Here is a 17918-nt window from a genome sequence, read left to right on the forward strand (position 1 = left end):
TCTTTTTTTTTCTTCAATCTTCTCTGTATCAATGACTCAGTGCAGGGATGGGAGAGAAGAATAAATGCACCCATTACTCCCTACCTCAGAATAGAAGACAGAATTTTTTATGTATCAAAAAGAGACATGGTTTAAAAAAATATGTGGAGAAATACTGGCTTCATCTGAAAAAGAAACACCATTAGAATTCAGGGCAGGGCAGCCCCAGTGGCTTAGCGGTTTAGCGCCACCTTCAGCCGGGGGTGTGATCCTGGACACCCGGGATCGAGTCCCACATCATGCTCCCTGCATGGAGACCAGGGATAGAGTCCCACATCATGCTCCCTGCATGGAGACCAGGGATAGAGTCCCACGTCAGCCTCCCTGCTTCTCCCTCTGCCTGTGTCTCTGCCTCTTTCTCTCTCGTGAATAAATAAAATCTTAAAAAAAAATAATTCAGGGCAAACTAACATTTCTGGAGTGGTCAAAAGTTGAGAAGCTGGCAGAGGCAACCTTTAAGTCTGGACTGGAAGAGTCAGAAAGGAAGCAAGAAAACCAGGAAAAAGAATGTTCACAGAAGTCAGGGAGGCACTTCAATGATAAGGTAATGAAGAAATGTATGAAATATAACCACCAAAAAATTAAGTCTCAGGATAATGATCCCTAACAGGGCAGTTCCATTTGTTGGGCAGGGACAATGTCAGAAGACAGGGAGTTGAAGACTGAATGTGAAGTGAAAAGGGATAGAAAGTAGTTTTAGTCTATTCTTTCAAAGAAAGAGCCTGGTTGGATGGAAAGAAAAGAACAAAAGTCAGAGAGAGAGGTAAGTTTGAGAGTTCATTTGTTCTGTTGTTATGCACAGCAAAAGAGTCTTAAGCATGTTTACACTCAGGGGTAAGAAGCCAATGAGATATAAATACAGAAAGCAAGGAATAAATTATGAAGTGAAGTTCCAAAAGAGAGGGGAGAACAGAGCAAATCAGTAACAAAACTTCAACTTTACAAAGTCTCAGAATAAAGAATGAGCAGGAATGAAGAAGTACTCCCATTTTGAATGCTTTAAATAAAAAACTGATGTTCTCAAATTTGTTATATTCAAATTCCTGTACTTATAAAAAAATTTGTATCTGAAGACAATTTTAGTCATTCTCCGACCCACGTGCGATAGAAAAAGCATAATTCACTGAATTTCCAAATTTGGTTTTTAGCCTAGTGCTCTTCAAATTTTTTTACAAATCCCAATTGCCCAACCATAAATGCAATCTTAATCATGGATTTCATAATTTTCCATCCTCCACACTCACTTTACTACTTGCGGTAAAGTCCTCAGCTCTAACACGTATAACAGTACACATGCTGATATCCATACATCCATATATTTGATGCAGGATGATATTCAATCATTTTATCATTTCTCAAAGATTCACATTAATGGAGAAGATGATAATACAAATTCCAATCATTTAAGTTCAGTATAGTTTTTTTTTTTTTTTTAAGATTTTCATTTATTTATTCATGAGAGACACAGAGAGAGAGAGGCAAAGACACAGGCAGAGGAAGAAGCAGGCTCCTTGTAGGGAGCCTGATGCAGGACTCGATCCCGAGACTCCAGGATCATGCCCTGAGCCGAAGGCAGGTGCTAAACCACTGAGCCACCCAGGATTCCCAAGTTCAGTGTAGTTTTTAGGCTTTAAATGTGTATTGGACAATCTAAGTATAAATATATCAGACCTAAATATGACAGACTTACAGTATTAAATATCTAACTTCTAATTTAGCTTTAGCTTCCAGTTAGCTATAGAGAAACAAAGCAGCTCATTCAGGCCTGTGGTTAGGTGGCAGGGTAGACAGACACCAGGAACGCTATTACGCACCTACTGTGTTGGTATTATAGAACAAAGGGGGACCCCTGGGTGGCTCAGCGCTTTAGTGCCTGCCTTTGGCCCAGGGCATGATCCTGGAGTCCAGGGATTGAGCCCTGCATCAGGCTCCCTGCAAGGAGCCTGCTTCTCCCTCTGCCTGTGTCTCTGCTCTCTCTCTGTCTCATGAATAAATAAATAAAATCTTTAAAAAAAATTATAGAACAAAGGCATTGAGAATATGCAAAATATAAACTCACTGCACTACTACAGGGTCATGTACTCTAAGGGTTTTCTGAGAAGAGAGGGCATGCACTTCCTTTGCAACATTCTGTAGTGCAGTCAACAGACTTGCACAATGGGCCCTTGCGTTTTGAACAAATATAAATAAATTACATCTGCACGAGATCTCTATTTTGAAGCATTCTTCCACATGTTGTCATAGTAATCCTCTATGCTACAGGGAAAAGGTAAGTCTTAATTTTACTGATGGAGAATCAAGAACAATTTATTTGTACAAAATCATACCGCTAGTTAACAGTGTAATCACTTGGTTAGGTACGTTGTCTTCAGTTCTGAACTCAAGGCATATTTACTGCATACCAGGCAATGTGCTGGGTGAGAAGAATGCAGAGGTGAAAACACTTATAACAAGAGGAAGAAATGGTAGACAAACAAGGTGTTTTTTCAAAGGGACTACTGAAAGAAGCAAATTTGTCAATTTTAAGAATGGGGCAAGGAGGGGCACCTGGGCGGCTCAGTCCCTTAAGCATCTGCTTTTGGCTGAGGTCATGATCCCAGGGTCCTGAAATTGAGCCTCAGGGAGCCTGCTTCTCCTTCTCCCCCTTCCTGCTGCTCCCCTACCGTGCTGACAAATTTAAAAAAAAAAAATTAAAAATCTTTAAAAAGAATGGGGCAAGGGAAAAAAGGAAAAAGATCGGATGAAAGGTAAACATGATCTGAGATCACCACTCAGATCTCTCCCGGAAGCAGGTAAAATGCTCAGGTTCACACCACTATTGCCTCACCAACACAGAGTGCATTTCACCTGTAGGACATCTCAAGCTTCTTTTTAAATTATAAGAACATAGTTAATTTACTCTAAATCTTGTTTAGCAGACTCTTTTAGAATTCAAATTAGGTATAAGTGCTCTTGTATCCTGAAGTTTAAATATAGTTTTAAATATAAAAACTCCTGGGCAGCCCAGCTGGCTCAGTGGTTTAGCGCCACCTTCAGCCCAGGGCATGATCCTGGAGACTCCGGATCCAGTCTCACGTTGGGCTCCCTGCATGGAGCCTGCTTCTCCCTCTGCCTGTGTCTCTGCCTCTCTCTCTCCGTGTCCCTCATGAATAAATAAATAAAATATTTAAAAACAAACAAACAAAACTACTGGAGTGCCTGGCTAGCTCTGTCAGTGGAACATGCAACTCTTGATTTTGGTAGTCATGAGTTCAAACCTGGTGTTGGGCATAGAGCTTACTTAAAACTAATAAAAATTTAGAAAATAAATATAAAAACTAACTTTTGCACAAATCTAACAAGCCACTGACTATATCTGTTGTTACCAGCTGTTTCCTTCTCTGCCTTACACCTTTAGTTTGCTCCTCTATTAAGTTACAAGCAGGTGCCGGCCAAATGGACAGCAGGAGGAAGCTTGGAGTAACTTAATCCTATGTTTATACATTCATTTGGTGGTGTCTCCAAAACCAGGCAGAAATAAAACATCCTTCAGTAACAAATGTAACATTCACAACTTACAATAAATACTTTGCTTTATTTATTTTTAACCAGATTTCTATCATGAATACATCTGAATACATCATGAATACCAGTGCAAATTCCAGGATGCCCGCACTGATGGTACTACAGGAATTAAAGCCTATTTTATGAACTATAACCAGAAGGTAGGTAGCAACTATTAAACTCTACTTTAAATTCTTATGGAAAGCAAATCGGCAACATGAGAGTTTTTTTAGTTGTTTCCCAAACTCGTCTGATCATAATCACCTTGGATGCTTGTGGAAAATAGACATTTCTAGGACCCACTTCAGGCATACTATTTACAATACCATAGCTTTATTGTATTCCTTAACTCCATTGAGCCAAAACAGAAATACATTACAATTTAACATGTTTTAATTATTTCAAGAAGCTTTGTTTTTAGACCATTTCCATCCACTAAAATTATAATAAGACTCATATACTCCAGTAATAGAGTTGAACAGATCCATAATCCATTTACAAAAAGAAAAATAAAAAATCCACAGATAACTCAATCACAAATCAAAACTCTGGAATTTTATTTTATTTTTTAAAAGATTTGGGATCCCTGGGTGGCGCAGCGGTTTGGTGCCTGCCTTTGGCCCAGGGCGCGATCCTGGAGACCCGGGATCGAGTCCCACATCGGGCTCCCAGTGCGTGGAGCCTGCTTCTCCCTCCACCTGTGTCTCTGCCTCTCTCTCTCTCTCTGTGACTATCATAAGTAAATAAAAATTAAAAAAAAAAAAATTAAAAAAAAAAAAAGATTTTATTTATTTATTCATGACAGACAGAGAGAGAGAGAGAGGCAGAGACACAGGCAGAGGGAGAAGCAGGCTCCCTATCCCGGCTCTCCAGGACCACACCCGGGCTGAAGGCAGGGCCAAACCACTGGGCCATGGGGGCTGCAATTTTAAACATTAACAAAGTTTTTGGGTTACAAGATCTCTACTCTCAAGACTCACTGGTGGGATCCCTGGGTGGCGCAGCGGTTTGGCGCCTGCCTTTGGCCCAGGGCGCGATCCTGGAGACCCTGGATCGAATCCCACGTCGGGCTCCTGGTGCATGGAGCCTGCTTCTCTCTCTGCCGATCTCTCTCTCTCTCTCTCTCTCTCTCTCTGTGACTATCATAAATAAATAAATAAATAAAAAATTAAAGAAAAAAAGACTCACTGGTGGTTTAGTAGAGAGTTTGTTTCAAGTTCCACAAATTAACATTAAGTACAGTAACTTTCATTTTTAAAGATTCATACTTTATTAGCCCCTATAGAATTCTAGGACTTCCTCTAAAATAAGAGAAGTAAAATTAAATAATCCTAATAAAAGCTGTGAAATTTAAAAATTCACCTGACCAGGACACCTGGGTGGCTTAGCAGCTGAGCATCTGCCTTTGGCTCAGGGCGTGATCACGGGGTCCTGGGATCGAGCCCCACATCGGGCTCCTTTCATGAAGCCTGCTTCTCCCTCTGCCTGTGTCTCTGCCTCTCTATGTCTCGTGAATAAATAAAATCTTAAAAAAAAAAAAATTCACCCCACCCAGCTGAGAAATGCAACTGGGCAAAGGTGTCATTTTTAAAACTCAGCAGACACTAAATATTCTAGTGTAGACAGTCCCTTTCCTACTGAAACATGCTTAATTGAAATGCTCTAGTTCAATCTTGTTTTCAGAGCTGTCCCAAAATGTTTTCACTCAGCAGTTGGGATTCAAAGATAATGTACTTTATAGAGGAATGCTTCACTTTCCCCTTCTCCCCACAGGCCCAGTCTTTCACAATAATTAGGCTTCCCATGTATATGTAGATAGCTTTATAAAAGGGAGGCATAAAATTCAATTGCTCTGTTCCACTCCCAGGTATATGCCAGAGACATGAAAACACATGTCTACATAAAAACTTGCACATGAATAGTTATAGCAGCATAATATTTAACAGCCAAATAGTGAAAATAACTGCCCATCAGCTGATGAATAAAGAAAATTCATACATCCATACTATGGCATATTGTGGCTATAAAAAGGACAGATAGATGCTACAACATGGATGAACCCTGATAACATCATGCTGAGTAAAAGAGGCCAGTCACAAAAGACCACATATTGCATAATTCTGTTTGTATGAAATATCCAGAATTGGTCAGTCCATAGACAGAAAGTAAATCCGTGGTTGCCTAAGTAGGGGAGGTGAAGGAGACTGGGAATAAAAAATGACTAATGGGTACGGGGTTTTGTTTGAGGTTGATGAAAAGTGCGGCAGTGGTTGTACATTCTGTGAATATACTAAAACCAGTCCAAAAAAAAAAAAAAAAAAGCCATTGAATTGTGATATTGGTGAGTTGTAAGTTATGTCTCAAGGGGACGCCTGGGTGGCTCAATGGTTGAGCGCCCGCCTTTGGCCGAGGGCATGATCCTGGAGACCTGGGATCAAGTCCCACATCGGGCTTCCTGCATGGAGCCTGCTTCTCCCTCTGCCTGTGTCTCTGCCTCTCTCTCTCTGTGTGTCTCTCATGAATAAATAAATAAAATCTTAGAAAAAAAAAAAGTTATGTCTCAAGATGTTAAAAAAAACAGCGAGTCTGGTAACAGACCTCTCCCTTCAACGCTATAATATGTCTTAAGTAAGAATCTTGGTGATCATTTCTTTGGAATAAGACATGAATCAAAATGAAATTGAAAAATGATAAAAAGCAGGACAGCAAGATTGACTGTTTAAAATTTGTTTTCTATGTCTAAAATATTTCATAAGAGAGCAACCCAGGTGGCTCAGCGGTTTCGTGCGGCCTTCAGCCCAGGGCCTGATCCTAGAGACCCGGGATGGAGTCCCAGATGGGGCTCCTTGCATGGAGCCTGATTCTCCCTCTGCCTGTGTCTCTGCCTCTCTCTCTGTCTCTCTCTGTCTCTCATGGATAAAGAAATAAAATAATTTTTAAAAAATAAATAAAATATTTCATAAGACATAGATTTTTAAAACAATGATTATTGTTGCGTATTACTTATCCTAAAAGTTTCGTGTATGAGATATTTAGTAGTGATTAATTGATGTGCTAGAGAGCAACATCTTTACAAAACTGGCTGGACTCAACTTTACACATCCTTCAACTCAATTCAACTACTGAGGTACAAGCCTCCATAAGAAAATGCATCACTTAAAAAAAAACAAAACTGAAAGTTGTACCTGACCAAAGAATCTTCAAAACCCTTACTGGCCTATTATCAAATGGAGAGCATTTCATAACGGCTTAAATAGTTTCAATTGGCAGGTGCAAATGCGCACGGTACACTTACCCAACTATGTATATGAGGTATAAATAGTTTAGTACCTACAAAAACATGTGCTTGATTTTCTGGGAGATAAAAAAAGAAGGTACTAGAAGGGTGTGGCAACTCATCCAAGGTCACAACAGGTCAGGGCAGAGACCAGCATGCTGGTTCACACAAACCTCCAGAGGAAATCTTACCGACAATTTCGCAAAACGGCTTCGTTTGTTTAAAGCAAGAAAAGGGGGGCGGAGGTGGTCACCGTCCGTTCGGTTTAAGACTTCTAAAAAGACAGCGAGATCGCTATCTTAGATAGACAAATCCTGGTGCGGGGAGCGGCTAAGACCAAGGTCCAGGGACGAGGGTGTGAGCGACCGGCCAGATCCTTCCGATCTCCAACCCAAGTCAAACCTCAACTCGAAGACTCTAGGAGTCTTCCTTCTAGCTGGTTATGAAGGGAAAACTTGGAATCTCCCTGGAAGAGCAAGAGGGTAAATGCCAACGGAAGAAACGCCTTAGCGGGAACCGTACTTCCTCCAGGAATCCGAGGGCGGACTTCTCGGAGAAGTACGTCCTAGCGCCGACGGATGTCACAGCAGCAGAGAACGAAGGCTAACACCTTCCTGCCGCTGTGAGAAGGAACAGCGAGGCCCGCAGCGCTGACCGCCGGCCACGGCAAGAGTCGCGCGAGGCGGCCCCCTCCTCCCGGCGGCGCACGCTCCCCAGCCCGGCCGCGCACACGGGCACCGGCTCTCCACGTGAAGGTCTCGGCGGCGAAGAGCGGCGGTGCCGGGCCGAGGCCGGGCTCCCCCGCCCCGGCTCCCCCGCCTCCGGCAGCCCGCTGGGCCAGCGTCCGCGGCGGGGCCGCTCAGGTCCGGGTGCGAACGAGTGGACCCCTGCGGCTCTGAGGCCCCGGCACGGGAGCGCCGCCTCACACGCACTCTCTCCCTCAGCCACGGGCTCACGGACACTCACTCACGCGTCGTCGGAACCACCCGGGAGGCGGTGGTTCGGCGATCTCTGGACACCTTCCTGCCCAGTGGAAACCGCCTCAAGAGCGGGACGAGGACCCAACTCTGCCCGCCCGCGACCTCACTCCCCTCACCTGGCCCTGGCCCCTTGCCCCAGAAGAGATGGAGCGGGCGGCGGCGGCGGCGGCGGCGGCGGCGGCAGTCGTTTCCGACAGGGTCCCCCAGCGGCGGCAGCTGCTTCGACCCGCGGCCCTAATCTACCGCCGCCGCCATGTTGGAAGGTGAGGTCACCCCCGGCGTGCTTCCGTCACCGCCGGCGTCGGGGCGGGCCTGGAGCGTCGGAAGAGGGGCGGCTCTGCTCTCCTGAGCGGAAGCACGGGTCATAGAGGCCCGGAGGTCGCGTCGCGCAGACAGGACCCGGAAGAGCCGCCCTCCTAGCCCGCTCTTACCGCGAGTGGCTCAAATCTATGGTTCGAGGGGGGGCGGGGGCTGACGGTGGTTGATGGCTGGAGGAAGGGAGGTGGGCTCGTGAGGAGTGGAGCCTTGGGGCGAGGCGCCCGCGGTCTCCGCGAAAAGGAGCATTGCTGCCTCCGCGGCGTGTTCTTGTGGACGTATGGAGCAAACAAGTATTGAGGTTTAAGTGCGTGCGAGCGAACGGGTTGGAGAGGTGTCAGCGTTCAAGACAGCGGCTGAGTTCGCAGTCGGTTGTCGGGGAAGACGGCCCCTGAGATCTGGGGGAAGTTTCTAGCCGTCTGGGGTGGTGGGGCCCGGAGGCCTTCGTAGCAGGGCCCTGCCTGAGCACGGGAGCCCCGGCACGAGCGCGGCGAAGGACGTCCGGCGGCGCCAGGTGCTCGCACCGAGCAGGGTGCCTGGAAGGCTGTGCGCCGCGGGTGTGCGCCGGGGCCCGGGGTCCGTGGGGCGCCTGACGGCTCTCAGCCGTGCCCTGGGGGAGCCCCGCTGTCTGCGAGGTACGGAAGGGAGACCAGGACGTGCATCTGGTCGTTACATCTTTCATTAGTCTTTTTTTTTTTTTTAAGATTTTATTTATTTATTCCTGACAGACACACACAGAGAGAGAGGCAGAGACATAGGCAGAGGGAGAAGCAGGCTCCATGCACCGGGAGCCCGACGTGGGATTCGATCCCGGGTCTCCAGGATCGGGCCCTGGGCCAAAGGCAGGCGCCAAACCGCTGCGCCACCCAGGGATCCCATAACATTGACTTTTTCAAGCACATTCACACAATGGAAATTATTCGGCAATAAAACAAAAAGGAATTGCTGGCATTGTGAAAAATAATCAAGGAAACCTCATTTAAAATAGAATCACTGGAGGTACCTGGCTGGCACAGTTGGAAGAGCATGCAGCTCTTGATCTCAGGGTCATGAGTTCCAGCCCTGGGTTGAGCCTAGAAATTACAAAAAAAAAAAAAAAATATTTTTTTTAATAAAAAATAAGGGCAGCCTGGGTGGCTCAGCGGTTTAGCGCCGCCTTCAGCCCAGGGCCTGATCCTGGAGACCCGGGATCGAGTCCCACGTTGGGCTCCCTGCATGGAGCCTGCTTCTCCCTCTGCCTGTGTCTCTGCCTCTCTCATTAATAAATAAATAAAATCTTTAAAAAAAATAATAAATAAAACCGCCTTTAAGGATCACCTAGGTGGCTCAGTTGGTTAAGCGTCTTCCCTTGGCTCTGATCATGATCCTGGGCTTCATGATCCAGCCCTGCATGTGGCTCCCTGCTCACCCAGGAGCCTCCTTTTCCCTCTCCCTCGGCCTGCCTCTCCCCGTGCTTGTGCCGTCAAGTAAATGGAATCTTTAAAAAAGAAAAGCCAGAAGGGGGAGCTCTTATGTCCTATCAATCTGTCAATTGCTGATCCAATAATAAGACGTAGTGGAGGGCGGAGAGGCCTGGCTGGCTCAGTCCTTAGAGCCTGCAACTCTGTCTGGCGATTTTGAGGTCCATCCTCACATTGGGGATGGAGATGACAAGAATAAAATTTCTAGGGCAGCCCCGGTGGCCCAGCGGTTTAGCGCCGCCTTCAACCAAGGTGTGATCCTGGAGACTCGGGATCGAGGCCCACGTCGGGCTCCCTGCATGGAGCCTGCTTCTCTCTCTGCCTCTCTCTCTCTCTGTGTGTCTGTCCGGGGCTGTGTGTGTCTGTCCGGGGCTGCCCTAATAAATAAAGTATTTAAAAAAATAAAATGAAAAACAAAAATCAAAAGTAAAATAAAATTTCTAGGGCTGCCGGGGTGGCTCAGCGGTTTAGCGCCGCCTTCAGCCCAGGGCCTGATCCTGGAGACCCGAGATCTAGTCCCCACATCCGGCTCCCTGCATGGAGCCTGCTTCTCCCTCTGCCTGTGTCTGTCAGGAATAAATAAATAAAATATTTTAAAATGTAAAAAAAATATCTAAAAGACGATATTTTTAAAAATAAATTGAAAGTTATATTTAAAGGGGCTCGTGGGTGGCTCACTCAGTTAAGCATCTTCCTTCATCTCAGGTTATGGTCCCAGGATCCTAGGATCCCCCCTTTCCAAGTTAGACTCAGGAGGGAGTCTGCTTCTCCTCTGTCCCTCCCCATGCCCATGTTCTCTGTCTCAAATAAACAAATACAATCCTTAAAAAATACCAAAAAGCCTTTAAAATAAAATAAAATCTTTTTTAAATAAATTTTTTTAAAGATTTTATTTATTTATTTATGAGAGACACAGATGGGGGGGGGCAGAGACATAGGCAGAAGGAGAAGCAGGCTCCACACAGGGAGCTGATGCACAACTGGCTCCTGGGAGTCCAGGATCACACCCTGGGCCCAAGGCAGGCAGGTGCTAAACTGCTGAGCCACCCAGGCATCCCTAAAAATAAATTAAAAATAAAATTTAAAGGGGTGTCTGAATGGCTCGGTCGGTTAGACATCTGACCAGGGGCATGAGTTCAAGCCCCATGTTGAGCTCCACTCCAGATGTGGCACCTACTTAAAAAAAAAAAAAAGGTGGGACGCTTGGGTGGTTCAGTGGTTGAGTGTTTGCCTTTGGCTCAGGTCATGATGCCGGAGTCCTGGGATCAAGTCCCCCATCAGGCTCCCTACAGGGAGCTTGCTTCTCCCTCTGCCTTTGTCTCTGCTTCTCTCCGTGTCTCTTATGAATAAATAAATAAATAACTCTAAAATGATAAAAAGAGAGATTTAAAAACAAAATTTAAGAGGGCATCTACAGGGGTAACTGCATGTCTCAGTTGGTTAAGTGTCTGCCTTTGGCTCCAGTCATGATCTCAGGGTCCTGGAATGGAGCCCCACATAGGGGTTCCCTGTTCCACGGGGCACCTGCTTCTCCCTCTCCCTTGTCCTTCCCCCTGCTCTTGTGTTCTCTCTCAAAGAAACAAAATCTTTAAAAATAGTAATAATAAATAAAGGGGCACCTGCATGACCTAGTTGGTTAAAGCATCTGACTCTTGGTTTCGGCTGGGGTTATGGGATAGATCCTTGAGTCTGTTTCTGAGCTCAGTGCAGTCTCTGCTTGGAATTCTTTCCCCCTCTCTCTGCCCCTGCTCCCTGCACTCACATCCGTGCTCTCTCTGAAAATAAATAAATCTTTTAAAAAAATAAAAAATAAAATAATTTTTTTAAAAAAGGAAGAGAGGATACCTTGCAAGTCCATATTACCTTATTACGCCAGGAGGAGGATAGATTTTTCACTTCCTCCAGCAACAAACCAGCCAATGAGAAATTACACAACTTAGCTAACGAAAAGCCACTATACTTGGAACTCCCAGTTTACTCAATGGATTTCTTGTTTATAACGTCCCATTCCTCTATAATAGAGAGCAGTCCTCTCCTTTGTTCTCTTGAATGTCCTGAATTGCAATTCTCTGCTATTCTGAATAAACCCATCTTTACTAACAAAAAAATCCTGACACTTATTTTTAAGGTTAACATTACATGTGACAATATGGATTAATCTCAAAACATTGTGTTGAGTGAAAGAAGCCAGACACAAAAATGTACAAATTGTGTGATTCCGTTTATATGAATTTCAGGAATAGGTAAAATTAGTTAATGGTTATAGAAATCAGCACACTATTTTCCTCGAGGCAGAAAGTGTGGGATTAACTAGAAAGGAACTTTCTAGGATAATGGAAATAGTCTGTATCTTGATTGGGGTGGTAATCCCACATATATCAGAACTCATCTGATTGTACTTTGTAGACCTATGGAGATTTTTTGTTTTTGTTTAAGATTTTATTTATTTGAGAGAGATCCAGTGAGAGCACAAGCAGAGGTGGGGGAAGGGCAGAAGGAGAAGCAGACTCCTCTCTGAGCAGAGAGCTCTACGTAGAGCTCTGGGATCACGACCTGAGCTAAAGGCAGACGCCCAACTGACTAAGCCACCCAGGGGCCCTGGTCTATGCAGTTTATTGTTTTTGTTTTTGTTTTTTAAGTCACATGAAATAATTCTCCATGGTTATGTTACCAATTTGCTGTGTGATTAGGTTCATTTCTTTCAGAGTGCTTTCAGTTTTGCTTTTTTCCCTTTTTAATTTTATTTTTTGAATGCATACTCTAAGGATAGAACATAGGTCAATGAAACAAAATTGAAAGTCCAGAATGGGCAATTGATTTTCAACAGAGGTATCAGAAAACAATTCAGTGCAGAAAGGGTTGGTCTTTTCAACAAATGGTGTTAAATCATATAGTCCTTACACAGAAATTATTTTAATCACAGCCGTCTATGGGTTTTGGGTTTGTTTGTTTTGACAGATCTTCTACTGATGTCATTATAAAATCTAAACTCTTAAAAAAAATAATAAGTAGGGGCACCTGGGTGGTTCAGTTGGTTAAGTGTCTGCCTTGGCTCAGGTCATGGTCCCAGGAATCCAGTCCTAGTTGGACTCCCTACTTGGTGGGGAGTCTGCTTCTCCCTCTCCCTCTGCCTCTCCCCTGGCTTGTGCGTGTTCTCTCTCTCTCAAATAAATAAATAAGCAAATAAAATATTTTAAAAAGTAAAAATAGGGACGCCTGGGTGGCTCAGTGATTGAGCGTCTGCCTTTGGCTCAGGGCATGATCCTGGGGTCCTGGGATCAAGTACCCCATCAGGGTCCCTACAGGGAGCCTGCTTCTCCTTCTGCCTATGCCTCTGCCTCTCTCTCTGTGTCTCTCATGAATAAATAAATCTTTAAAAAAATAAAAATTAAAAATAGAATCTAAACTCTAGACTCTGGTTGTTTTATTCATTCTCATTCATCAGCTAGTTATTGAACTCCTACTATGTTCCAGGCAGTGTGCAGTGATATGGTCTCGTGAAACTGACATTTTCTTTCTTTTTTTAAAAAATATTTTATTTATTTATTTATTCGTGAGAGAGAGAGAGGCAGAGACACAGGCAGAGAGAGAAGCAGGCTCTGTGCAGGGAAGCCCAATGTTGGACTCGTTCCCCGGACTCCAGGATCACGCCATGGGCCAAAGGCAGGCGCTAAACCTCTGAGCCACCGAGGGATCCGCACCCCCCCCCCCGTTTTTTTTTTAAAAGGTTTTATTTATTTATTCATGAGAGACACAGGCAGAGGGAGGAGCAGGTTCCATGCAGGGAGCCCGATGTGGGACTCCATCCCAGGACTCCAGGATCACGCCTGAGCCGAAGGTAGACGTTCAGCCACTGAGCCACTCAGGCGTCCCAATGAAGCTGACATTTTCTTAGAAAACCAGACAAAAACCTAAAAACAAAAAGAAAAAAAAATTTAATTGTGACCTGTCCTGAAGTAAACAAGTAGTTGGAATAGAAAGGAAGGTGAAAGTGATGGGGAACAAGGGCAGCAGAGGACAAAGCACTGCAGAGATCCCACAAACGACTCCACCCCGACCCAGGGTGGGGTATGTGTGACATTCCTCAGGAAGCTTCCAATTGTCTTAATGTTAATGCCTTGTTAGAGGGAAAAGCAATCTTTAACTTGACAATGGCAAGGCCTCCAGTATCTTGTAAGTCCTCCTTAGCATATGAAAATCCTTTTGAAACCTCCCTTTCCCTTACTTCCCCAACTCTGCAGGTATATAATCAGCCCCACCTCCGTCTGTTGTGCTTTAATAAAACCACCATTTTGCACCAAAGACGTCTCAAGAATTCTTTCTTGGTCGTTGGCTCCGGACCTCACCTATATTCCAAAACTTCATCAAAAGGGTGCTTTTAAAAAGCTCTCTCTAAAGAGGTGATATTTTAAGTTGGGACCTGAAAGAATAAAAAGCTAAATGTTAAGTGGAGGAGAAGAATCCAGGCATAAAGCTTGATGTTTTCCAGGAACTGAAAAGTAAAGCTGATGAGGTGGTGAGCAAGGGAAGAGGAGCTGAGGTCAAACAAGTAAGCAAGGCCCGGGGTGCGCGGGGGTGGGGGTGGGGGTGGCGGTGGCGGTGGGGCAGCACTCGCACAGACCACGTGAGGTGTAGTATTCATAAGCAGAAGGAAGCCACGGAGGATTGTAAATTGGGGAATGGCTAGATGCCAGCGAGGTTTTAAACCACTCTTTCTGTTGTGTGGGAAATTGGTTGGAAATGGGTAGGAAGCACACGCACCTCAGTTTCACTGTTTTCTGGTATCATTTGTTTATTCTTTTTAAAATTAATTATTCAAGGGACCCTTGGTTGCCTCGGACAGTAGAGCATGTGACTCTTGGTCTTGGGGTTGTGAGTCCGAGCCCTGTATTGGGTGCAGAGATTACTTAAAATCTAAAAACAAAAAAACAAAAACCCACCCAATTCTTGAACAAAGACAGAGATGATTTAAGTTTTTTAAAATTTGCTTTTAGTAAAATAAAGCCAAGGCTTGACCCCCTCCTCCCCGAGATTGAGTCGGGCGTTTAAGTTCAAGCGTTAGTTTATTATGCTGATTCTTTTTTAAATTAATTTATTTATTCATGAGAGATAGAGAGGGAGAGGCAGAGACAGATACAGGCAGAGGGAGAAGCAGGATCCATGCAGGAAGCTGGATGTGGGACTCCATCCTAGGACCCCGGGATCACACCCTGGGCCAAAGGCACACGCTCAACCGCTGAGCCACCCAGGCATCCCTGAAATTACTTCAAAATAAAAAGTTGATATTAAAAAAATGTCTGTACCCTTTGACCTATAATCCTATTACTAGGAGCCCATCCTAAAAATAAAGAAGCTTTCAAAAGTTCTTTGCATTTGGGGAAAAAATGATATTTGAAGCAAACAAGTCTGGGGGAATTTTTACCCTAATTTTTTGAATAATTCCCTTTGAGGGAATTAGTGGCTAATCAGTACCCCTCAAAATTGTTCAGGTCATCAAATAGAAGATGGGATGCCAGGCCGGCTGAGTCAGAAGAGCAGAGTGGAGTTTAGCCCACCATTGGGTGTAATTACTTAAATAAATATTTTTTAAAAAAGGAAGGAAAGGTTGAGTAACTGTCACATGCAAGAAACTTAGCAGACATGACAATTAAATAAAATGCAGTATTCTGGTTGGGATTGTGGGATAGAAAGCGAGCATTAGGTTAAAACCAAGGAAATGTGAATAATTACGGAATTGAGTCAATACATCAATATTGTTTAATTAATTGGAACAATGTGCCATGCTAATATATATCAACAATATGGGAATCTGTGTGTCCAGGGAGAAAGATCTATGAAAACTCGGCTCTATCTGCTTGATTTTTTTTTTTTTGCAAATATAAAACTTCTAAAAATAAAACCTATTAATAAATAAAATACTCCTGAACTTGTTTTCATTAAGGCCAGGAAAGCAAAATAGTAGATTCTGACGTTGGAGTAAATAGTTAAACTTAAAAAAAAAAACAAAAAACGCAAGAGCTATCAGGCTAAGAAAATGCACACAATTCGGCTAATTTCAGACGCCAGAACTCCTGAGCCCTCCCTTGTACTGAGTAATAGGCTGTTGGGGAAACAGCTCAGGAGTCACGAGCCAGCGGCCGAAGCCACTAGAACCCGGCGGGAAGAGGCAGCCGCGCAGGCGCCCAGCCGGGGGGCGGGGCGGGGCGGGGCGGGACTTCCGGGGCCTGCTCTCTTCCCACTGGCTGAGGAAGCTCACGGGGCTGGGCCCTAGGTCGCCTGGAAGGAACCGGAAGCCAGAATCATAAACCAAAGGAAGCCGACACCTCCGCAGGGTTTTCTTTCCCTGCTATCTGCTGTCGCCTTCCCGGCCAAGCTCGAGCCAGCGGCCTTCCGGCCTAGCGCAGCTTTCGCCATGGCCCTCAGCGATGCCGACGTGCAGAAGCAGGTGAGGACCTGCGCTTGGGTCTGGCGAAGTCGCAGCGCGGGGCTGGGGGTGGCGGATGGAACCGGGCTCGGGGCCGCCCAGATGCCGTAGGAGGGTCCCCACCCCCGGGGTCCGGGGCCTGGTGGCCTGCCTGCCCGAGCGGGTTACCCCGCAGCTCCGGTGTCCTCAGCGGGGGCTGTGTGCGTCGCCTCCTTGGCTGTGCTGCCTCCTGGCTCCCCCAGGCGTTTCGTGTTTTCCTGGGGTCCTCGCTGTGCTCGTTAAAGCAGAGAATTGAAAAACACGGAATGAAATGCAAACCGAATGCAAGGATTGGAAACCTTTTTTTCACTTGCTTTTTAACCCTGAGAGAAAGGTTCACAGTACTACAAAGAGTGCTGACGGGGGAGAGTTGTTTCCAATGTTGTTTGGAGGTCATTTATTGAACTGTTAATCATCATTTTGGAAGAACCTCCTCTGTCATAATTAATTGTAATGGTTGGTCTCTCACTAGGTGTTTACGTTAATGTTTATTAGTAACAATGCAGAATTCCACTTAGGTTTATGAACACCAGCGCCAGTGTTTGGCACAAACTAAATAAGTCAGGGTTAATGGGAAAGATTCTGGAAGTAGTGAACGTCATTTTTGCAAGTGTATAATCAGTCTTGGGAAATTTTAGGTGTTTTCTAGTTTTGCTTTTTAATGTGCCATTGCTTCAACTTTGTAGGCATTAAGGAAGTTAGAATTCGAAGGGCTCTCAGTATAATATATCGTCGATAGGCTTGTAACTAACATGGAAGAAAGTGATTTCCATTTCCCCTGCTGGAGATACTCTGAAACCAGGGTCCTTGAATTTAGTAGTCCTGTTGCCAGTATATTTTTTTCCGAAGAGGAAGCTTAATGCCTGCAATTTAGTCTTTACATAGTTTAGAGAACTAGGTTTATTTCTTTTTGAAGTACGAGGAAAATCTGACTAAAGCCCACTCACTGGCTTATGAATCTTATTAAACAAGGAATAAAACTTTTTTCTTGGATATTTCCATATCCTAGAAAATGACTGCATTTTATTCTTAGTCTACTATGCACTAGGAATACTGGAATATTACTCAATCGGTGGCCTTGTGCTGATAATCACAAAGGGGAAATCGTGACAAAAATAGCACTGATGCAGAAGATTGAGAAATCTTATAATATTACAAAACAGTGGGTTTCTTACATTTATCACTGATGCTTCTGATTTTTACTCTAGGAAAAACCTGGTGCAGTGGAAAAATGCAGTGTCCTCCACATCTTCTAGCAGTCACAATGCTGATTCTTTTTCCACTTCCTCCTCCATCATCCCCCTCACACCTTTGTTTTAATAAATTGAAGAATAAAGCCTCCCCAGGAAACATCATAATAACAAAAATGGTGTATTTCATTGGAATCTAGACCAAAACCATTTTTCCTTTCAATAGAATTGAAAGATGGAGGAATCTGTGGTCTCTGCCCCTCCACACTACATGTAAGCTCCATAAGGCAGTGTGTTTTGTTCCCTGTATTCTTAGCAGTGAATAGACCAGGCACCGAGCACATAATAAGTGCTTGTAAATTGTGGATTCCCTGATTTCTTCCCCATTGTATGAAAATATTTCTATATATTTGCCATTTGGTCTGGGGAGTATAGTTATTTACTTCATCAAATTTTTGGAGGAATCTGACCTCAAAAACTTAAAGTCCAGTTGGGTTAGCAGGAAGAAGAACGGTATTTTTTTTTTTAAGGCCAGATTTTTCTGCCTTAGGGGTGGAGTTAAATGTCTTGAAGGGCTTGACTATTTTTCTTGTTGGAACTCTTGAAGAAAGAATATGGTCATGTTGGCTGTAAACAGGCTTCTCTGGCCTG

General features: G+C 44.5%; 2 protein-coding genes across 7 annotated transcripts in view; one reads left to right on the top strand and one right to left on the bottom strand.

Annotated features, from left to right (window-relative positions):
* The window catches only part of BCL2L13 (BCL2 like 13), an 85987-nt gene extending 77895 nt beyond the window's left edge, over nucleotides 1–8092 (bottom strand). The window contains exon 1 of one of the 5 annotated variants that reach the window (XM_055315386.1): nucleotides 7956–8092. Coding sequence is in view for 4 of the 5 variants with exons in the window: in XM_055315385.1 (XP_055171360.1) it covers nucleotides 4563–4664 (102 nt within the window). In the remaining variant the exon portion in view is untranslated. Of the gene's footprint in view, nucleotides 1–4562; nucleotides 4682–7955 lie in introns of those variants that run through there. The other 4 variants (XM_055315385.1, XM_055315383.1, XM_055315387.1 and 1 more) reach the window with 4 other exon arrangements.
* Nucleotides 8093–8273: 181 nt separating this feature from the next.
* The window catches only part of ATP6V1E1 (ATPase H+ transporting V1 subunit E1), a 34310-nt gene continuing 24665 nt past the window's right edge, over nucleotides 8274–17918 (top strand). For both annotated transcript variants that reach the window (XM_055315396.1, XM_055315397.1), the window contains exons 1-3: nucleotides 8274–8291; nucleotides 14104–14163; nucleotides 15886–16059. In XM_055315396.1, coding sequence (XP_055171371.1) covers nucleotides 8289–8291; nucleotides 14104–14163; nucleotides 15886–16059 — 237 coding nt within the window. In that variant the 5' untranslated portion in view covers nucleotides 8274–8288. The remainder of the gene's footprint in view (nucleotides 8292–14103; nucleotides 14164–15885; nucleotides 16060–17918) is intronic.

Source organism: Nyctereutes procyonoides, unplaced genomic scaffold (genome assembly GCF_905146905.1).
Source record: "Nyctereutes procyonoides isolate TBG_1078 unplaced genomic scaffold, NYPRO_anot_genome, whole genome shotgun sequence".
NCBI classification, from domain to species: domain Eukaryota; kingdom Metazoa; phylum Chordata; class Mammalia; order Carnivora; family Canidae; genus Nyctereutes; species Nyctereutes procyonoides.